Source organism: Dendrobates tinctorius, unplaced genomic scaffold, assembly GCF_039654945.1.
Source record: "Dendrobates tinctorius isolate UK_male_01 unplaced genomic scaffold, ASM3965494v1 ptg000120l, whole genome shotgun sequence".
Lineage (NCBI taxonomy): Eukaryota > Metazoa > Chordata > Amphibia > Anura > Dendrobatidae > Dendrobates > Dendrobates tinctorius.
This window is the reverse complement of record NW_027361788.1, coordinates 6383762-6407790: the sequence shown is the minus strand read 5'-3', so window position 1 is coordinate 6407790 and position 24029 is coordinate 6383762. Positions and strand designations below refer to the sequence as shown.

At 43.5% G+C, this 24029-nt stretch overlaps 1 protein-coding gene across 2 annotated transcripts in view; it reads right to left on the bottom strand.

Annotated features, from left to right (window-relative positions):
* LOC141101581 (kinesin-like protein KIF14) overlaps window positions 1–24029 on the bottom strand; it is a 303968-nt gene that overhangs the window by 169562 nt on the left and 110377 nt on the right. For both annotated transcript variants that reach the window (XM_073590711.1, XM_073590710.1), the window contains exons 8-9: window positions 19216–19323; window positions 18992–19108 (exon numbers count right to left, since the gene is read on the bottom strand). In XM_073590711.1, the coding sequence (XP_073446812.1) occupies window positions 18992–19108; window positions 19216–19323 (225 nt within the window). The remainder of the gene's footprint in view (window positions 1–18991; window positions 19109–19215; window positions 19324–24029) is intronic.

The following is a 24029-nucleotide window of genomic DNA, read 5'->3' as shown; positions in this document are numbered from 1 at the left end:
CCTCTCCCGGCTCTTCCTGAACTTCACCCCCTTACACTTACTTTTGTAAAAATAACGGAATTTGAGAAAATGTTACAAATCTGTGGTTTAAGGGCATAAAACTAAAATCACACAAAATAGTTAAAACATTTATCTCATGTTATCTTTACAGCAGCATCATTTTTCTAAACAATTTTTTCTTGTTAGGAAGTTAGAATATGTAAAAGTTTAACTTCTGGTGGCGTGGCCTGGCTATGGCTTGGCTATACGCACGTTGTAAGAGCTCTCCCACCTCAGCCAACTGCTTGCCCTATACTAGTGTCTACTTGCAGTCCTAAGTGCCCCATTTCCAGAGAAAGCAGGGTTATGCTCTCAGGCTTCAGCAGGATCCACTCTGAACTGCATAAAAGGCGACATTAAGATTTTTTTGCTGAATCAACGCCTTTCCCTAGAAGCCCTGCATGTGCTGTCACGGCAGATGCAGAAGGAGTATCGAGACTGGTAAAAGACTGCTCCCAGACTCATACACCAGCTCAAGATCCCCACTCTTCCCCAGGATGAATTTATTCATAGCCCTGGACGGTTGCAACCTCCATCTACGGCTGGTCCTATCCAGAACATTTCAGGCTTGCAGCTATAAACTGGTGCCATCCCTACCAAGTTAGACATGAAGAGGTACATTTCCCGCCTGGAAGCAGTTTGCAAAACAAAGCTAGATCTCTCAGGGAGGACCTGACTGTTGAAAAACGTAGTCCAATCTTTGGAAACCACAACACAAGATCTATACTTACAGAAAAATGCCCAGCAGCAAGTGATTAGTGCTGCACAATCATGTACAACTCTTGGAAGAGACGAAGGTAGTTACAGCACAACCAACTTGATAAAATTGAAGTTTATTAAAGTCGATCAAATCCATTAAAAAAGAAACATGAGGCATTTCTGGCAAACTAAGATGCCTTTAGTCAGAGGATATCAGGTAAAGTAGATTAGGGAAACTGTATAAAGAACAAGGAACCAATCACAAAGCAGACAGATTGCTTTGGAAAAATCTAAGCTGTGCTTATGGGCACACAAGGACACAAAGAAAGAATACTATTTTATTTGCTGATGATCTTATGTTATCAATCACTGATCCGGCTAATTCATTTAACGCTTTAATCACCATTCTAGATGAATTCTCTAGGGTCTCATATTTTAAAATAAATCCCCAAAAATCTAAACTAATACATTTTAATTTAAGTCCCTCTGATATTGAAGCCTTTAAAAAATTATCCGAATTTTACTGGGAAGACATCGAAATAGAATACTTGGGGATAATTTTTCCCAAAGATTTGAAACTCATTGTTTCTAGGAATATGGAACATCTTAGCAAGAAAATCTTAAAAGACCTTTCTGGTTATAATAATTGTGACCTATCCCTGATGGGAAGAACCTTGGTAATAAAAACATATATTTTACCTAAAATTCTTTTCGTACTCAGGAATTTACCTCTTACGATTCCCACTTTTCTTTTATTTAAAATTCAAAAAGCAATTAATCTCTTTATCTGGAAAGGGAAGAAACCCAGAGTAGCTGCTAAAATTTTATATAAGAAAAAGAGTAACGGAGGCCTTGCACTCCCCAACATTCAAATCTATTATCAAGCTTCTCTTATTCTTCAGAGTCAACAGTGGTTTTCTACGAAAACACCTCCCGCTTGGTTGGACTTTGAGCTAGAACAATACGGGACTAGTTCAATATCAGATTTTTTCTTTAAAGATCGGTTTTCTTCTTCGATCATTACTCATCAACATCCTGTTGTAAATTCTATACTGACTATGTGGAGGAGTTTCACAAAATTAAAGAAAGGTGATGACAGGAAAGGCATTTTGAAAAAATTTCCATTAAAATTATTATCAAAAATATATAATTGTCCAGTTCCGGAGGAGTGGTACAGCTTTAAAATTAATACGGTAGGGGATTTATGGGACGGACAGGATTTTTTACCTTTTAATGAAATTTCAAATAAATTTTATGTCCCATTTACATACTTTACCTCTTATCTAATTTTTAAAGATCTTCTGCGGAAATTTTTGACTAGTAGAGATTTGAATTCGAATATTGTGGCCTCCATGTTTTCAAATGTTGCTCTTAAGTCGACTTGGAGTCTTAAAAACATTTATTCTCACCTTAATGATGACAACGAACTTATTAAAAATGTATACATTCAAAGATGGGAAAGGGACTTTAACATAAAATTTGATGAAGACCAATGGGAGAGGGCCATAAAGTTTTCAAATGCATCTACTGTTTCTGCGACCTTACAGGAGTCTTTCTTTAAAATTTTAATTAGATGGCATTACACTCCGATTAGGTTAGCTCATATAGATAATAAATATTCTCCTCTATGTTGGAGGAATTGTGGTTTACCGGGTAACCTGTATCACATTTTCTGGAGCTGCCCTAAATTGAAGAGCTTGTGGAAAGAAATTACTAATCATATAAATACTCTCTCTGACAACGCAGTGAAGGTTACCCCACAAATGGCACTACTCTCTTTGGGCACTGAAGAAATAAATCCTGTTATTCGATTTGTAATGATACACACTTTCTTAGTGACCAAAAACACTATAGCTTTCTGGTGGCTTAAAACTGATTTACCTTCTTTTGCTGAAATTTTAGCCAAACTACGGATTCATAATTCTATGGAGAGAAGATTTGCCTTTATTAATGGTACCCTCCATAAATATCACACTAAATGGGATGTTTGGAATTTGAAGTTTTCTTAATTTAATTTATGTTATCTAACACTCTACTGTAAACTCAATATGACAATGTTGGTTCCTTTTCGAGAGGATTGCATTCAAGCGATGTATTATATTTGTTTCTTATGTACATTACTTGTATTAAACAATTTTATTTCATGTGTGATGTAACACGTAGAGTAGAGTTCTCTACTTTTTACTTTGTCCATTTACCCTTTCCCTTTATACTTGAAACTTTAATAAAAATATTTAAACAAAAGAAAGAATACTATTGTATATATGCGAGTCTATGAAATTCTAGAAAATGAAAACATCAACAAAATTTAAAACATTAAAATATATTTGGCAAGATGTTATATGACTTGTAGCATGGTGGGATATTTGAGAGGAATAAAATATATCACAACCCCTAAACATTGCCTTAATAGATATAAAACCTATTTTATAATTAATCCCATTAGTGTCTAATGCGAGAATCCAAAATGCTTCCCTCAATGCTACATGGTATTGCCAGATGCCACCCCTTATGAGACATGTAACTTGCAATTTCAAAAGAAAAATATTTGATAGATCACCTTGGTGTAGGGAGGCAAAATGGTCAACAGTCCCCGAGTAATCCTGATTATTACGGTTTATGTTAGCCAAGAGTTTACTAAAACACTTGAAAGAATAGTCCATGTACCCCTTGTAGAAAATATAGCACTGTCGACAGCCTACGCAGTAGAGAACATGGCCAGACTCACAATTGATTAAAGTTTTGATATGTGATGTCACGATTTAAAGAAGGCATTTGCGTTTTCAGCAAAAACACACACATTGCATCTGTTCCCACCACACCTATTAAACCCCTAAGTGACAACCATATGGTGGAAACCTCAGGTCGGCGAAACAAACTAGGAGACAATAAATTACCTAGAGTACAACCTCTTCTTGCCACACACCAAAAGCCACCTTGAATGATGGTGTGTAATGAAACATCCCGATTCACAAGAGGAAGATATTTAAGGATAACATTTTGGAGTCTATAATATTGCAGACTAAACTAGCTTGAAAATGTGACATGTGGAAGAGGAATCTGTATTGAAGATTTTATTACTGAGTACTCTAATGAGGGATGTGTTCATAATATCCTTAAATGCACGTTTGACCCTAGTTTTGTTATAGCCCCTGTCCAATAGTTCCATCATTTGCATTCTGCTATCAGCCTGAAATTTTTCGTTACTGGAACAGATATGTTCCTGACTCTGGTAAAGTCACCAAAGCTTTCTCCCCCCCCCCCCCTTGTTCAGATGAAATTTCCTTTCCCATTAACCATTCACTGGCATTTTAGGTGTTACAAGTCAAGGAAAGAAGGCTCCTGTTCCACATTTCTTTATATCTCGTTGTATTAAAGCTTGATTTTACCCTTACACCTTTACCCTCCTTTCTCTCAGTTTCTTCAACATAAAGAAAATATAATATAAGGTATAGCATCAGTAGGCATATTTAGTATATTCTGGTTCTATAGTTATTTGCCATTTAGTTTTTGCTTAAATTCACTTTGATAATTGAACTTCCTTGTGCCCTATAGACTAATAGAGACACTCTGGTTTTAATGGTCATCTTCATATTTGCTTTAAAAAAATCTCTACAAGAAAGATTGATTGCGTTTGAGGCGGACCCCGATGGTTGTTATCCATTTCTCAACATCTAAAGGTTTGAGAAAGTTTTTACAATTGTGAATTTTTATCTCCGCAACCAGGACCAGACTTGTGTCTGCAAGATACTGGGTCGCCCCTCACACCCAGGGCTGTGGGGTACTCGGTACCGGGCCGGTGTCAGGGGGAATGCGTCACAGCAGCAGTGACCCGGGCCGTGGCCCTGGGCGCCCAATATCAATGGCGGTGATGTTAATGGTGCTAAAGTTTATTGGAATAGTTCGTGACGCCACCCGTGGTGTTTGGCAAGTAAGATGATGAGCCAACGCTGCATGCAGATCCGCTGGGACTGATGGTGTGGTGCAGCAAAGATGGTGTAGCTCCCCACAGGTGGAGTTGTAGTCCCAGGGCAGTGTAGGTGCAATGGATGAGGAGAGGCGCAGAATGGTATAGAGGCTGGTACCCAGTTGTAGCGGTGCTGGAATAACTGGAGGACACCAGAGTATGCGGTTCCAAAGCTTTACTCACTGTTTGCAGTTCACACAAATGCCTGCCTTCACACTGTGTTCTTCAGGTCAGGGCCCCAGCCAACCTCCAGGCAGGATAGGATTCTCCCCTCCACCAATATGTACCTTACTGAATGACTCCTCCAATGCGCCTTTAGGTGCGAAGCACTCCAGTACTTAGTTATCCTGGAATGCCTCTCTCTAGGTGTTCCTAGTCTCTACTTGTATGACAGACAGCTGTAGCCTGCTACGGGGACTCCTCTCTGCGTCCCGGCTCACTATCCAGTTGCTGTTGTGTCCCAAGTCTACAATGGGAGTAAGGCGTTAGTGGCTCACTACTCCTCCGGTGCCTGTTGCTGGACATAAAGATCCAATCAACCTCGGGGACCGGGCCCCGGCCTTTGCGCTCTGGACTGGAAGGGTTCTCTCTCTTTCTCAACCTGCATCCCACCATCCTTCTATTCTCCTTCGTTCCGATCTGTTCTCTCTCTCTTATGGAATCTGTAGTCTCCCGTCTACGTCTCTTTCTCCTTCTCTTCCTTCCCGTGCCAGCTGGCCCAGTTCACTGGGGCAGCTGCAGCACTCCTTCCTCCAGCCCTTCTTCCAGGGATCCTCACTCCTGTCTGAGTGACTTCCTACTCCACTGACCTTCTGTCAGACTGACTTGAAATCCTACACCTTCCCTCTCTTTTATAGCCAACTCCACCTGCCTCCCCAGCACCTCTCGTGTTACGAAGCCAGGGACCACAAAAGGCATCCTATGACCTTTCCAGCATAAAGCATGGATGGGTCCCTGCTGAACTATCCTGTGTGTGGGATGCAGGTGTTGGAATGTGAAAGGGAGTTCCCACCCTACCTGGATGGTGGAGTACCACACCTTAGGAGAAGGTGCAGTACCTCTGTGGAGACTGAAGCCTCAGGGATGCCACAATACACCTTTCCAACTTCACTGAAGGCTCAACCTTTATTAGAGATTTTAATCTTACCCTGGCTCATGTGGAGGACCCAAACACAGCCTTTTGTCACACATTTCGGCTTTAAAATTCAAATTTCTGGATATGCAGTATTGGCTCTACGGTCTGGTTATTCCACACCCCTGTCTTTCTATCCTTGATCATACCTAATCTGACCCATGGAGTATGGCTTTGGTCCTTTAATCCCCCCCAAACTGCTGTCAGTTTCTAGGAGTCTGCAACTTTATCCAAGATCTCACCCAGGGATGACCCCAAGAGGTATTCACCCTCAAAGGGTATGCTGCAGAGTCTTGACTTCAATTGGAAGTCTCCGGTCCAATTTTTTAGCCAGAGGGTCCTTCTAGCTAAATTTAAGAAGGCACAGGTATGCGCTGTTAACAGGACTGCATCTACCGAAGCATCTGCAAAGAAATTTGCGGCCTTTGCCGTCTTCTGAAGTCTGGCGAGCAGTTGATCTCTTGGGCATTTATTTCTAATCTGCTCTTGTAATTGGCCAAGCCACACACACAGATCTTGCTGTATATGTGGCTGCTATATTCGATTTAAAAGGTTGCTACTCTCACTTACCAGTCTTTTAGAAAGCTCTCCGCTTTCCTGTCATGAGGGTTCTTTAGAAGCGTAGCATTATCGAACAGGAGCAAAGTATTTCACGACACCTTGCACACCGGTACGTCCATCTTTGGTATTTTGTCCCAGACTTCTGAGTCCTCCATTTCAAATGGATACTTCAGTTTGATTTCCTTCAGGATGTAAGTCTTCTTTATGGCTTCTTCCTCCATTTCCTATATAGTGCCGCTATGTTTTTATGGTAAGAAATACATTTATGCTTCCTGACTTCTAGTCCCCCCCCCCCCCCCCCAACATCAGGTCCTGCATGGATCTGGGCTCCTTACCTTCCTCTACCATCATGTTTGTTCTCTCTTCACTACTTTACTTGTATGTTCTACCAGGAAACAGGATGGATTTCTGCTGTTGGAAGAGGATGAGGCTGCTGTATAGTAGCCCCCCTAACTCTCCATCTTCTCTCTCTTCCTCTGAGCTAGAGTTTATGCTAGTCTCTCTTGCCGAGTAGCCAACTATAATCCCTTTGAAGAATCTTTTAATCTCCTCCCAAATCATGGTTTTCATATTCTCCATGAGTGAGAGGGACTCTTCATTCACGGTTTTCTCGATGCATTCTTTGCACAGCTTCTTGGTGTAGGCGGTCGCTAACTTACCCTTGCATAGGGCACAATCCCTGTGCTGTGTCTTAAGATTTTGTTTATAGCACAGGGCTAGGAAAGTACAATAAAAAAATTACAACCATTAAGAACAGTTTTTCTCCAGGGATCAACCCCGAGTCACTCCACCTGACTCAGGACTACCGAAGTCAGATGGGCTACTTCTGTAGGTTCTCCAGGCTGGTTGTTTCCATCCATTTGGAATAGCTCTCTGTCGCATGATCTTGAGCTAGAGGGCAGTTTATATCCTCTGCCATCTTCTGGGTCCACCTCCGATTGAATCAAGAGTAGGGGATGGCATTCTGCCCATTTCCTTGCAGTTGCTACCATATGGGGACACAACCATACTAGGCCATGCCCCCGGAATGTTAAAATCCACTTCAGCTTCCAGAGATGCTCTGCACCACCGGAAGTGACATCAGATGCTCTGCCGGGTTCCAGGTAAACACCGCGCCATGCCATGCTGATGTCACCGCTTCTCTGCCGGCTCCCAGGCATGCATTACGCACAGACCGGCCGTACTCCTGGAATGATGTTCCTGCACGCCACGCTCCATCGCCAGGGACCTCTACTACGATGCTGGTACCTCAGTGTCAGGCAAGATCATCCTTACCTGGCATCATCGGGGAGCTGTAGAGCCTTCCTCGAGGACAAGAAACCACTGAGGTGTAGAGGGCGTCACCTTTTTAAAGCTGTAAGACTTCCTGTACTTGGGGCGGATCCTCTCTCTCCATGGTGTGGTCGTGGGGAAGGAGGAAACTTTTTTGGGCCAACAGCGGCATGTAACATGATTCCACTGCAAGCACGTCATCAGCTCCACCTGTCAGTGCCCCTGTCACATGACTGCAGGAGACCCTCGTGGTTGTCATTGCCTATGTGCTAGGAGAGCTGCCCCATGGCCAGTACTCGTAGCAGATGATCAATTCTGCTTCAGTTAACAGGGCTAAAGTCATTCTGTGTGTAGCACAGGCGATCAGAAGATTGCAATTTTTAGTCTCCTAAAGGGACTATTGAAGAGATTAGAGATATACAGGTGCTTCTCACAAAATTAGAATATCAAAAGGTTAATTTATTTCAGTTCAATAGAAAAAGTGAAACCCATATAGAATCATTACACAGAGTGATTTCAAGTGTTTATTTCTGATAATGTTGATGATTATGGCTTACAGCCAATGAAATCCCAAAAGTCATTATAACAGTAAATTAGAATACTTTATAACTAGTGATGAGCGAGCAACTCGGTAATGCTCGGTACTCACCGGAGCATCACTGTACTCGCCGAACTTGACGAGCGCCGAGCATTTCCAGGTTTGCTCGGCAGCAATTCGGGTCCCCGCCCTGCATGTTTCGCACTCTTTAGAGTGCCTATCAATATACAGGGATTGCCTGCCACGCACTAATGCCGCAGCCATCTTGGTTGTGGTATTACAGTGACTGGCTTGCCGCACAGTACTAGGTCTATATGAGACCTGCCACCACCCTGCTCGTCACAGTCACCTCGGAAATCAGACAGTGTACAGCGAGTTGCTGCCAAGATAGGGTCGGATTTGGGTGTTTTTAAGTTAGTGTGGGTATACGATAATAGAATACAAAAATCCAGCTTAATCAACAGTCCTTCTAAGGACTAATTACGGGGTATTGCAATGCTAGGTAGGCAGGGAGTGAGTGTGCATATATAGAAATCAGTAGCAGGCAGGCATTGTATGTAGCATACTTCATTGCATACATCAAGAGGGTCCATTCCTTTACTGTCTGGTGCTGCCTACTGACCATATATACTGCTCAAAGAAATAAAGAGAACACAAACAGCCTGTTGCAAATGGAATAGTGTTCTTTATTTTTTGAGCAGTATACATAGCCCCAGGTATCAGTGGGCAGGAATATTTTTTTTGCATCTTAATCCTGATTATTTTGTGCCAAAGCAATCCAGAGCCCCTTTTTTTCTCCATTTGCCTGTTTACACTGCATAATAAAAGCCGAATCCTTTTCATAGCACAGCGTGAAAATACAGCTTTTTTTTTTTTAAACAGGTTTTCCCATCCCAGCCATCAAATCTAAGTGCGCAGAAAATCCTGCCATTTTTGTGGTACTGTACAATTTTATTTGGAGAGTCTACTAATTTGACACTATTTCACTGCCCAAAAAATATTTAGCTACAGGGCAGATATTTTACACTGGATTTTGTCCGCTACACAGATAACATATTGCGCTCAAAATTGTGCCATTTCAGGCAAAAAAATAAATAAATAAATATAGGCCAGATATTTGAAAGTGGGCCATCTCCGTCAGACACCTCATCTAACGGTGGGCTACAAATTGTGGCATTTGAGACCTCCATTCAACTGTTTTGGCAGTTATCTTAGTTCTGTACACTATTTTGTGTTAAAAGCAAAACACAGGCCACATATTGAACAGTGTGGTATCTCCGTAAGATGCCTCATCTACCTGTGGGCTACAAATTGTGGCATTTCAGGCCTCCATTCAACTGTTTTTGCTGTATTTATTGACACTAGTTTGCTAAAAAAATGTTTTTACCTACAGTCCAAATATTTTAAACTGTGGTTTTCCCGCACACAGATCACATAAGTTGGCTCCCAATTCAGCCATTTGTAGTGAACATGGAAAATATTGTAGTCCATTTAAAATGGGCAAGGCGCGTGGTAAGGGACGGGAAAGTGGACGTGATGGTGATCGTGCATGCAGAGGCCGAGGCCGTGGGCAAGCTGAAATTGTGCCACAACACCCACATGTTCTCCACCGACCTTCCTGTCCAAATTACTAGGGGACTACAGAACACCACCATTGAACCCAGAGCAGTGTCAAAAGGTTGTTGGCTGGATAGCGAATAATGCTTCCAGTCACTTTACCGCCACCACTACCAGCACCCTGTCTTCCACACGGTCAAATCGGAGTAGTCGTGAGTCTGGAACGCACTTTCTTCACCCTGATCCTCCTTCCTCCCGCCATGCCAAGTGCCCGGAGACAACTGATCCCACACTAGGACACTCCAAAGAGCTGTTCTCTTTTTCCATTTATAGATTCGGGCCTCTCGCCCTGTCCACTTGTAGCGGGGTAAGATGAGATCGCATGTAGCAATGCTCAAATATCTGAGCAGCCACAGTCACACAAAGGCGACGATGGAGCGTGTCACAAGAGGTGGACAAAGATGAGACAATTGCCAGAAAGTCAGGAGGAGGATCAGGATGCGGAAGTGGAAGAGGTGGTGGTGGATGATATAGTAACTGACCCAACCTGGCAGGAGAACATGCAGAGTAAGGACAGCAGCACACAGGGGGAGGGAGGCATAGCACCCCAACAGGCAGGAACAAGCAGTGTGGTTTCCGCAGGCAGAAGGCGAGCAACCGTCCCAAGTAACACCAACACAACGGAAGGTGGCAGTACAACTGTTAGGTCTTCCAGAGTCTGGTTGTTTTTTTAAAGACTGCCGATAACCCCAAACAGGCCATTTGCACCATCTGCCTTGCCCACATCAGCAGGGGTAGCAAACTACCAGCCTGACCACCACCAGCATGATCAGGCACATGGCAGCAAAGCACCAGACTTTGTGGGCCGAACCCCAGGATCCAGGAACACTGTCAGCAGGTGACACCACGGCTTCATCTGTTGTTGTGCGTGGAAGCCAATCCCATGTCCATGGTACCTGAAAAGATGCTTCCCGCCCTGCACCTGTCGTTGCACACACTCAACTACCATCATCATCAAGCACGTCCAAGTCCATGTCCCAGGGTAGCCTTCATTGTACATACCCCAGTCATTGGAATGCAGGCAGAAATACGCAGCCAATGCCTCACAGGCCACAGTACTAAATTCACACATTTCCCATCTGCTTGCGCTCGAAATGTTGCCTTTTAGGCTCATTGAGATGGAAGCTTTCCGCAACCTGATGGTGGCAGCCGTCCCAAGGTACTCTGTCCCCAGCATCCACTATTTCTCCCGGTGTCCTTTCCCTGCATTACACAAGCACGTGTCCCACAACATTACCAGTGCCCTCAACAATGCTGTTACTGGGAAAGTCCACCTAACCATGGACACGTGAACAAGTGCTTGTGGGCACGGTACATCTCGCTGACGGCACACAGGGTTAACAGAGGAGCCGGGACCCAGTTGGACCTTGGCTTGGAACACGTCCTCCCGACGCCGAGGATTGCGGGCCCTACGTCAATCAGAGTTGCCCTAACAGTCTACAGCTCAAGCACCTCCTCCTTCTCAGCCTCCATCTCCAAAATAAGCACATCAGTCTCAAGCTGAAAGCCTTGCAGCACTGCCTCAGCCAAGCGGCAACAGGCTGTGCTGAAACTAATATGCTTAGGTGATAAACCACACAATGCTGAAGCAGGCAGATCTGTGGCCAACACCACTGAACGTACAGCCAGGCATGGTCGTGTGTGACAATGGCCGGAACCTGGTGGCGGCTCTGAGGTAAGGTGAGCTCACACATGGTACCAGGCCTGACCCATGCGCTTAACCTTCTCATAACCGCCTCTGAGCTGCCGGATCTGCTTGTCTAAGTACGCCCACTGTGAGCCCATTTTAGAAAGTCAGCTACAGCTTGCAGTGTTTTTCAGCCCATACACTTACTGTATGGGTGGAGCACCCCCAGGGCAAGTGGTAGTTCACTCACTCGGTACCAGTCTGGTGTCTTAAAGGGGAAGTGTCGCGGTGGCAGTGACCCGGTCTGTGGCCCTGGGTGTCCATGTAAAATAAGTGGAAATGAAGTAAAGTTTATGTATGGATAAGTTTGTGATGATACCTGTGGCATCTGGTCAGAAGGGGACCAGCGCTGCAGTGCAGATCCTCTGGGACAGATGGTGGGATGCATTAGAGATGTAGTAGCTCTCCACAGGCAGAGCTGTAGTCCCAGGGAAGCAATAGTAGATGTTGAGGTAGATGGTGTAGTGTTAGGCACGGAAATGTAGCAGTGCTGAGTGGGATGACGCAGGAAGAAGGCAGAGACACAGCTGAATGTAGTTCCAAAGCTTTACTCACGTTTCTGGCATACACAGGTGCCCACTTCAGTTCTGTGTCCTCCAGGTGAGGGGGCTCAGCCAACTCCCAGATAGATGGAATACACCCTTCCATCACTCCCTTCCAAATGTGCCTTTTCTGAATGTCTCCTTACTAGCACAAATCTGAAGTACTTGTAGTTATGAATTACACTCAAGTTCCTCTTTCTTGCTGTTCCTTAGAACTCCACTCACATGACAGGCAGCTGTAGCCTACTTCGGGGACTCCTTACAATAATGTCCCGGGCTCTCACACATTGCTGCTGTGTCGTCGAGTCTTAGGTGGGAATAAAGTGGTCTCAACTTCTATTCCTCCGGTTTCTGCTGTAGAACCATTAGTATTCACACAGCCTCAGATACTGGCGCCTGGTCTTTGGAGCTTTAAACTTAGGAAAGGGCTCTGCTCTAGCTCCGATCTCAGTTCTCTCTTCCTCACGTTCCGTACTTTTCTATCTTTCTTCTGAAGAACTGATCTCTCTCTCTTTCCTTGCCAGCAGCTCCAGCTCACAGGAGGCTGCTGCAAACACATCCTCTCTCTACATCCCCCTCAGGGGAACTCCTACCACTTCCTGTGAGATTTCCTCTCTTAGTGCAATCTAAGCTCCATAAACCTCTCAGCACCCTCCATGAACCAAGGCAGCTGCCATAAAGGGTGCTCTGCTCTTCTAAGGGGTCTGTGCTGGGTGTAGATGCTGGAGTCTGGTCAGGTGTTATCATCTTACTTGAGGAGTGGGATACTACACCTCTGGAGGAGGTGCAGTACCTCTATGGTGACTGAACCCTCAGGGGCGCCACATGGGCATTACAAGTATAGGAGACTTGCTCCTTTAAACTGGGAAAACATTTTTCGGAGACCATCCTCCACATTTCTTCCTTGGGGGATTGGAATGCATGCAAATTTTGGGCAGACTTTAGGAGACAAAAAAAAAAAAAAAAAAAATCAGAATAATGGGAACTTTAGGTTCATGTGGCCATCCAGTACATGGGTTCAAAGACTTATTGGGGTGCAAGTAACTTTGAGGCAGGGCAGGCCTTGCAGTCAATGCATAAGAAAACAGTATGAGAGTACCAAATGAATATTTGGAACTTTGGTTGCATGTGGTCATCCATGATGTCTGTTCAATGGGTTGTTGGGGTGCGTCTAAATTTTGGGCAGCCCTGTAACTGCATACAAAATAACAGTATAAGGGACCCACTGTTTAATAATGGGAACAATGCATAGCCGACTTATGGCTCTATAAAAAAAAAAAGTGAGGGACGACTGCTGGCCCTATAAAAATAGACACTGACTTTCAGAGTCCCTCCTTCATAAAACAGGATGTGTCTGATGTGTCACGCACCACTCGGCCAAAAAAGGTTGTAAAATGTTAAAATGACATTTCCCAGTGAATGCATTTGTCTTGGTTGAAAGTGTGGCACCCCAGGAGTCCAGTTGTCACTGTGGCATTGCCTCCCTCCCAGGGGGCGATGTCATGTCTGGACGCAAGGTGGAGTTCCCTGGTCAGGTAACATCAGCATTTGACACTTTTCCTGGCTCCAGACCAGAAGGGGGAGCTCAAAAGCCAGTTTTAGTGGAGCTTCCATATTAGTTCTGGCCTCGAGGCAGGGTTAGGCAGTCCGGGCTGGGGACTGGAAGAGTGAGGAGCTCATCCCCAGGCGAGAGTTGCAGCATGAGTCAGAGAAGAGTTATAGAGGAAGAGAGAAGTCTAGGAAAAGCTGGGGAGTGGAGCTGTGACCAAGCTCACCCAGAACAGAGCGCTAGAACTGGACACTGCAGTCCTTGGCTGCACGGGTACAACAGTCCCAGCAGCAAAACCCAGAGGGTAGGGAACTGCAGGTCCCCTGGCCAATCAGACACTCAGGGCATATCAGCCCATCAGAGTCGCCACAAAGGAACAACACCTGCAAGAGGCTTGAGCTGCCTGCCATACGGGCAATTACAGGGACCATAAGGAACAGAGGCTCGAGCATAGCTTTAAGCAGCAAGAACTTCAGAGAACAGCGCAGCAAAGAGGCCTCCAACTCCATCTGACTTAGGGGACCCTAGATTGCTTCCAGGCTGTCCAGAACTCCATTTCCATTTGTTAGCAGTGCTGCAGTCTGCATTCCAAATCATCAAGTAAAGGTAAAGGAAACTACAGTTCATGTGTCTGCAGTTATTCATTATTCCCTCAGTCCTGCACCCCAACGTCACTATCCTTATAAGAACCATAACTGCTATGGGGCCTAGCTCTACCCGTGGAGAGCTGTAACAACTCTGCTGCATCACCAATGACCCCCAACGGTCTCTTCAGGCAGCGTCGGCCATTCCCTTATTGCCGAACACCACTGGTGGCGTCAAATTAATCCCCTATAAACATTCTTCAAATTCATTTAATTGCACGCCCAGGACCACAGACCGGGCCACTGCTGCCATGACCTCCTCGGTACCGAATTCCCTGGCTCTAGCGGGCGCTGCAAAAGCAATAGTAAAGTTGAAAAATGCATCAAAACCGCTGTGTGTGAACACAGCCCAAGTGGTGGAGGAACATTTTTGTTTTGGGTTATTTATTTTGTCTTACATACAAATCATTCCCCTGAAAAGGATGTTCATTAACAGATTTCCCAGGAAAATACATTTTGCTTCCTTTTTTTATGGTTTTAATGTGTGCCTGTAAAAGTGGTATAATACTTTGACAACATTGTTCACAGCTGTGACCTGGGAGTCAGAAATGCTTCCAAGGGTATTTCCCATGATGTTACTGTGTCATTTGAGCATTGTTCCCATCGATTTCAGATGTTTTTTTAGACCCTAGAAGGACCCCCCCCCCCGGGGGGATTTCCCTGCAAAAATGCTCGGTTTTACAATATACTTACATTGGGCTCGTTGCTTGGGTCGAGCACCCGAGCATTCCAATTTGCTCAACCCAAGCATTTTAGTGCTCGCCCATCACTATTTATAACACCAGCTTGAAAAAATGATTTTAAAATCAGAAATGCTGGCCTACTGAAATGTATGTTCATGTAAATGCACTCAATACTTGGTCAGGGCTCTTGTTGCATCAATTACTGCATCAGTTTTGCGTGGCATGGAGGCGATCAGCCCGTGGCACTGCTGAGGTGTTATGGAAGCCCAGGTTGCTTTGATAGCAGCCTTCAGCTCATCTGCATTGTTGGGTCTGGTGTCTCATCTTCCTCATGACAATACCCCATAGATTATCTATGGGGTTAAGGTCAGGCGAGTTTGCTGGCCAATCAAGCACAGTGATACTGATGTTTATAAACCAGGTATTGGTACTTTTGACTGTGTGGACAGGTGCCAAGTCTTGCTGGAGAATGACATTTCCATCTCCAAAAAGCTTGTTGGCAGAGGGAAGCATGAAGTGCTTTAAAATTTCCTGGTAGATGGCTGCGCTGATTTTGGTCTTGATAAAACACAGTGGGTCTACACTAGCAGACTGGGCCAGTTTTAGGCAAAGTGGGGCCTTAGGCAAAGTTTAAAATGGGGCCCCAAATGCTAGCATATTGCACATCACACAGAAGCATTTCGATTGTATTTACATGCGCTGAGTTCAGGCCGCTAAATGAGTGTGATCGAAAATATTGAAGTCGTTTAACACTTGTTTCCCGGCCTCTTTCCACCGGAAAGATGGGGACAGAACAATCACTAATGGATCAACATACAGTATCACGTTATCAGCAGCACATCTACAGTTTACACCCCATAGTCCTCCATATAATATAATGTGCCCCATAGCCCTCCATATAGTGTAATACACTCCTCAGTCCTCCATATAGTATAACTCTTCATAGTCCTCCATATAGTTTATTACACTCCATATATTAAAATACAGTCCTTCATATAGTATAATACACTACTCAGTCCTCCATATAATACACTCCTCATAGTTCTCTATTAAAATACACTGCTCAGTCCTCAATATAGTATAATACAGTCCTCATAGTGCTCCATATAGCATAATACACTGTCAGTCATGAATGTAGCACAATTCACTTCCCATAGTATAACGCACCCCATAGTTCTTCATATAGTATAATGTATTCCCCCATAGTCCTCGATACAGTATAATGCAGCCCACATATAGGATAATGCACCCACCCCATAGAGCATAATGTAGCCACCCCACAGAGTATAATGCAGCCACCCCAGAGTATAATGCAGCCCCGTCACACAATATAATGTAACCCCTCATAGAATATAATGCAGCCACCCCTTAGAGCATAGTGCAGCCACCCCACAGAACATAATGTAACCCCCATAGAATATAATGCAGCCCCACCTCATAGTATAATGTAGCCCCTCCATGGAATATATGGCAGCCACCTCAGAGTATAATGCAGCCCCCCATAGAATATAATGCAGCCCCTATATAGTATAATGTAGCCCCTCCATAGAATACAATGTATCCTTACTCATAGTATAATGCAACTCCAATAGAATATAATGTAGCCCCCTCAAAGTATAATGAAGCCCCCATATAATATAATCTAGCCCCCCATATAATACAATGTAGCCTCCTCATATAGTATAATGTAGCCCCCTCATTGCATCATACACCATCACCCCCCTAGAATATAATATAATACAGCCGCCCATAGAATATATTGTAGCCCCGAATAGAATATAATACAGCCCACCTCCCCATAAAATATAATGTAGCCCCCCATATTATATAACAGCCTCCCCCGTAGAATATAATGTATCCTCCCATGGTATATAGCACAGTCCCACAGTCCAGTATTCACTGTTACATATAAAAAAAAAAAAACACACACTCCTCACCTCTCCTCGTGCTGCTCCTGGCTCAGCCTGCTCTGCCTGGCACACAGTGAGTGCGCGATGATGTCATCGCGCACCCGCCGTGTCAGAGGCAGAGCGGGGAATGATGGGAGAGGGAGCGTCAGCTGACGCGCTCTTCCATCATTGCTTTGAACTGTACTGACATCCATGATGCCAGTATAGTTCAATGTGGCGGCAGTGACAGGCAGTCGCCCCTGCCTCACGGGTCTCATAGTGGCTGTGTGATGAGCCCCTAGCTGGGGGCCCCTGGGGGAGCGGAGGCCTTAGGAAGCTGCCTGGTCTGCCTGCCGCCGTCGCCCCTGCCAGCAGATGACATGGCTCCCCAAACCATAACTGATTGTAGAAACTTCACACTAGACCTCAAGCAGCTTGGATTGTGTGCCTCTCCACTCTTCCTCCAGACTCTGGGACCTTAATTTCCAAATGAAATGCAAACTTGTGAAGTGTGCCAGTGACTGCCTTTTGGACATCACTCAAGTCAGTAGTCTTCCCCATGATTGTGGAGCCTATTGAAACAGACTAAGGGACCTTTTTAAATGCTTAGGAAGCCTTTGCAGGTGCTTTTTGTTAATTATTCTAATGTACTGAGATAATGACTTTGATTTTCACTGGCTGTAAGACAATCATCAACATTAACAGAAATAAACACGTAATGTAATGACTATATAATATAGGAGAGCTTAGAGATTAGAGGATAGAGCCATTTCAAATCCCCCCCCCCCTTTTGCCTCATTCAAAATAAAAACAAAAATGCACATTTGTTATTGCCGCTTTCAGAAATGCCCTGTCAAAATATAAACCTAATCCAAATCGGTAAACTGCGTAAAAAAATTTAAAACCGCCAGAACTGCAATGTTGTGTCGACAAAAAAAATGCAATAAAATGCAATAACAGGAGATTAAAACCTCTTATTTACCCCAAATGGTATCAAAAAGTCAGCTCAGCACGCAAAAAAATAAGCCCTCACCCAGCCCCAGATCCTGAAAAATGGAGACTTAAGGTCTCAGAATTTTTTTTTTTTTTAAAAACACAATTGATTTTTTTTTTTTTTTTTTTTACCATTAATATAAAAAGAACATATACAGGCTTGGTTTCTGCAAACTCTTAATGACCTGGAGAATCATAATGGCAGGTCTGTTTTAGCATTTATTGAACATCATAAAAAAAAAAAATTATTGTGGAATTGCACTTTTTGCAATTTCGCTGCACTTTGATTTTTTTCCAGTTTTCCAGTACCGAATATGGTGAAAGCAATGGTGTTGTTCAAAAGTACAACTTGTCCAGGAAAACACAAACCCTCACACAGCCATATTGAAGGAAAAAGAATATAAAAAAAAAAAAAAGAAAAAAAAAAAAAAAAAAAGTTATGGGTCTGGGAAGAGGAGGAAAGAAACTAAAACAAAAAATGGCCCAGGAGTGCAGGAGTTAAATATTTTTCTAATTTTTTTAACTTAAAGTTCTAGATAGACTAACTCATCACTCTGATTGCCAGTATAATGAATAGCAAAGATTTATACCCATGTTACACTGACCGAAGCCTCAGACTATGCTCCCATGATGTAATGGCGAGTGCCCAATCATCAGGGTGCTGATCTGATGAAAGAAATTTCCCTCCCTCTCATGGCCTTCTAAATATTGCAATCAATATCGATCACGGCATTTAGAGAGTTTAACAGCTGGGGCGGTGCAGGCATCCCTCCTAGCTGTGAGAGCTGGGGCTCGGCCATCACACAAGCTGAGTGCTCAATGGCAATCTCGTGGTCACTGATCCTGTGACGCACACAATCACCATGACCTGTAAAGTCATCGGTTGGGAACATATATCCGACCATTGTCCTTCACGTCAGATATTCTCCTACATGTTGTATACGTGAAAACTGATATAACATGTACCCATTACTAGTCCTCCAAGTGGGATTTTTTTTTTTTTTTTATTGCTGACCAAAAAATTAAAAAAAAAAAAAAAAAACACAAAACCACCACCACACAAGTGTCTGCTTCAACTTCACCTTAAAGCAAATCCGAAAGGTGGTGGCCGTATCTCATATCGGCCAAACCTGGTGACAAGTTCCCTTTAAACATAGAAATTTTAAAGTTCACACCAACCTTTAATCTAATGCCACTGGTTTGTGCAGAATTGCAGCGCTCACTCCCTGCCAAGTCTACCAGGTTTACTCTGCTGGTTCTTGTGTGGTCGTGAACTTCACCTTCTAAAATTTCGCTCTAGAGAAGAAAAAGAAAAAAAAAACAAAAAAACAAAAAAAAAAATATTGCCATAAATTCACATTATTCATCGGCTGTATGCTTTATCTGTGTCCATGTTGTCTCACCATTGTTTGTGTCACAGACAGTGAGAAAACAGAATGTGATCGGGAGCTCTTGTCATTCATCCCTGTAGCTGCTGTAGCCCTCTGTTTATTGCCCAACTCCAACCAAGTCTGACAATCATAAGAAAAAAGAAAAAGACTTTAGTTTACTGCCCAAAATTGAGTATTAATCTCCATCAGGGTTAAGATGGGGGCAACCAAGCACCTCTATGGTAGAGGAAAAAATGTTCAGCTAGTTAGTCTATGGAACGCCATCAACCAGATTTATCATTAAAAATCTAAGTCCTTTGCCTAGGTGAGTACTCTGCAAAAATGTTACAAGTTCATCAGAACTCCTGCTGCTAACTTCTCTCTCATCTCCCCTCCATCCATCCACTCATTGTTAGAGATGGCAGGAGGGAAGAGGAGGAGGAAGGGAGCTTCATGCAAATCTGCAAAGGAAAAAGAGGGGAAGTATCGAAAGATTTATGGTGTGCAGATAAATCAAGCTGTAGACTAGGAGAGCACATTGAAAGGTAATTAGTGCAGTCCTGGAGCTATACGAATATATACAAGAAGCAAGTGAAGATCGCATCATGGATATACACAGTTCACATCCAGCCTATATTACATGGAGGACAATCCCATAAGAGAAAAATCTCATCCTTTGACCAGGCTACAAATTGTTTATCGGGGGGATGAAAATGTGAATTATTAAACATAGTGCAATTTTATTAAATTTAACCATCGACATGTTAAAGTATGTCCTCCCTCCCCCCTGCCCAATGCCAAAGTTACTGCAGATTGAGGCTTTCTTGCACTGCAATTTATAACATACTAGCTGAAGAGCCCAGCATTGCCCGGGCATAGTAACTAACTGTGATGTTATAACAAATTATAATGATTATATTGCACATAGAAACATTTCACATCATATATTCAACACTACAGATTTGCAACACAAAAATTATCTAAAATGATTACCCAAGTATTGATGCACCTCACGCTCCTCCTTTTAGTATCAGCCACAGGGGATATATAGTATAGTATCATCAGCCACAGGGGATATATAATATAGTAGTAGAAGCCACAGGGGATATACAGTATGCAGTCCTGCTCTCCCCCTCCGCAGCATGACTCTCCACTCACCTTCCTGCTCTCTCCCTCCAAAGCCTAGCTCTCCACCCACTGTCCCGCTCCCTCCCTCCGCAGCACCTGTCTCCAATGGCCATCCCGCTCTCTCCCTCAGCAGCCCGCTTTCACGCCGCAGCCTTGCTATCTCCCTCCGCAACCCAGCTCTCCATCCACAGTCATGCTCTCCCCTTTTCAGCCCCACTCTCCAACTGCCATCCCGATCTCTCTCTCCAGAGCCCTGCTCTCCATCTGTGTCCCGCTCTCGCTCTACAGCCAGGTACTCGCAGCTCCGCTCTCCACCTACATCCTGCACTTTCCCTCTGCAACCCCGCTCACCACCTGCCAGTGGGTGGGGCTATGTGGAGTGGACGTGGCTTGATACATACACACACACCTTTATATAGATATAGATATGAGACTAAATGTCTTCAGGACAGGTAATAGATTCAGTATCCACAGAGACTGGTTTCCTTACCACTGTCTAAGGGCACACAACCGATCAGTGAGGACCCTTTATCTTACCAGGCAAAAACATCCAAAAGGACCAGTTTAACATTTGCAGACTTTCGCAGATTGCCTTGTACTTATAAATATTAATATTTGGCCAAGTCTCACACTGGATTTGGTTGAGGGACGGATTTTGCAGGCATAGAATGTAAATAGGGTATATTATGCACTTTCATAACTCTCCACCTCCCCCCCCCCAAAAAAAAAAAAAAATATATATATATTATATATATATATACACACACGCACATACATACACATATACAGTACAGACCAAAAGTTTGGACACACCTTCTCATTCAAAGAGTTTTCTTTATTTTCATGACTATGAAAATTGTAGATTCACTCTGAAAGCATCAAAACTATGAATTAACACATGTGGAATTATACAATTAACAAAAATGTGTGAAACAACTGAAAATATATGTCTTATATTCTAGGTTCTTCAAAGTAGCCACCTTTTGCTTTGACTACTGCTTTGCACACTCTTGGCATTCTCTTGATGAGCTTCAAGAGGTAGTCACCGGAAATGGTTTTCACTTCACAGGTGTGCAATGTCAGGTTTAATAAGTGGGATTTCTTGCCTTATAAATGGAGTTGGGACCATCAGTTGTGTTGTGCAGAAGTCTGGTGGATACACAGCTGATAGTCCTACTGAATAGACTGTCAGAATTTGTATTATGGCAAGAAAAAAGCAGCCAAGTAAAGAAAAACGAATGGCAATCATTACTTTAAGAAATTGGGGAAACTTTGAAAGTGTCCCCAAGTGCAGTGGCAAAAACCCATCAAGCACTACAAAGAAACTGGCTCACATGAGGACCGCCCCAGGAAAGGAAGACCAAGAGTCACCTCTGCTGCAGAGGATAAGTTCATCCGAGTCACCAGCCTCAGAAATCGTAGGTTAACAGCAGCTCAGATTAGAGACCAGCTCAATGCCACACAGAGTTCTAACAGCAGACACACATCTACAACAACTGTTAAGAGGAGACTTTGTGCAGCAGGCCTTCATGGTAAAATAGCTGCTAGGAAACCACTGCTAAGGACAGGCAACAAGCAGAAGAGACTTGTTTGGGCTAAAGAACACAAGAAATGGACATTAGACCAGGGGAAATCTGTGCTTTGGTCTGATGAGTCCAAATTTGAGATCTTTGCTTCCAACCACCGTGTCTTTGTGCAACGCAGAAAAGGTGAATGGATGGACTTTACATGCCTGGTTCCCACCGTGAAGCATGGAGGAGGTGTGATGGTGTGGGGGTGCTTTGCTGGTGACACTGTTGGGGATTTATTCAAAATTGAAGGCATACTGAACCAGAATGGCTACCACAGCATCTTGCAGCAGCATGCTATTCCATCCGGTTTGCGTTTAGTTGGACCATCATTTATTTTTCAACAGGACAATGATCCCAAACACACCTCCAGGCTGTGTAAAGGCTATTTGACCAAGAAGGAGAGTGATGGGGTGCTACGCCAGATGACCTGGCCTCCAGTCACCAGACCTGAACCCAATCGAGATGGTTTGGGGTGAGCTCGACCGCAAAGTGAACGCAAAAGGGCCAACAAGAGCTATGCATCTCTGGGAACTCCTTCAAGACTGTTGGAAGACCTTTTCCGGTGACTACCTCTTGAAGCTCATCAAGAGAATGCAAAGCGTGTGCAAAGCAGTAATAAAAGCAAAAGGTGGCTACTTTGAAGAACCTATAATATAAGACATATTTTCAGTTGTTTCACACTTTTTTGTTAATTATAATATTCCACATGTGTTAATTCATGGTTTTGATGCCTTCAGAGTGAATCTACAATTTTCATAGTCATGAAAATAAAGAAAACTCTTTGAATGAGAAGGTGTGTCCAAACTTTTGGTCTGTACTGTATATAAAAAAAAAAATTATATATTAAAAAAGTAGTTTAATATATTATTAAAAGTACATTAATGTTGGAAATTTTATGCATGTTCTCACAGTAAGGATTAGTACTAGGTTCCTTCCTCATAGGCTTTGATGTTCTTCGGCAGGAGATACTTGCAACTGAAACACAGAATCCTGCCGTTGAATAAAACAATGGATTCTGCACTGGTTCTATTGAGAGCTTCTAATTTCATGCTTTTAAATCTGCAAGTGTCAGCATGTCATTCTACTGCAGGAATTGAATGTAGGTACATATTACTGATGTAGGATTTGCACTGGGCAAATCAGCAATTGCTTTAGAACATTTATTTAAGGACAATGAAGCCGCAACATCAAAACTTCTGAACCATTTAAGATCTCATGTTTGCAAGGTTATTGTGTTGTACTTTAGGGCCCCAGTATACAAGTTGTCTCACTTGTGAGTCACATCCTCCTGGGAGATCTGGGGTTATAAGATCACTACATATTGTGAATTGCACATATTCCATTTAGCCTGTGTACTTGTGTCCCATATTAAATGGATTTGGTTTCCTTTGGGGCTGAAGAGGATAATGACCCATTCAATCCTGGTCATATACTTGCAGCTACATTTTCATCTGCTTCTGATCTGGTCATTACCTCTCCCTATAAACCCTGACCAGACCCTCTCTGTCTTGACAGTGACGGCTTTGCTTCATAGCTCCTTCGAGACTCAGTGCTGAATTGGAGAACATTCTGTGCCTTTTTTGGGTGTATTCTTTCCTCGTTGTCTTATTCCCATTTGGTTGGTTTATTTCTATCTTTCCCTATATACCTATCTACCTTTGGTGAGTGTTTGTTGCCTTCTGTTATCTCGGTTTTACCTGTGTGTCTTATTTACTATCCATTTCTGTCCCAGGCATTATGGGATGGGGAATTGAACATATCAGGGTTTAACAGGAGCATAGTAAGGTCAGAGACTCGGGCCTCTCTACCTTTAAGAGTAATTTAGATTGTAAGCACCATCATGGACCGTGATGATAATGTGTGCAAACTGTAAAGCGCTGTGGAATATGTTAGCGCTATATAAAAATAAAGATGATATAAAAATAAAGATGAAGAGTACCCCCAGGACAGGGATAGTTAGGGTTGCAGTTTCAGGGAAAGTTTCAGGCCCCCCTTCCTTACCCAAGATAGTCACAGTGTGACATATTCCCATCAATTAACTTCCATTTATGCCCTGCCATTCTTAGCGCTGGAAACAGTGTGCAGAGCTGTACAGCTCCATGTATTTGCCACTCAACCGCTGCACTTCAGCTGTAGTACCAGAGAATG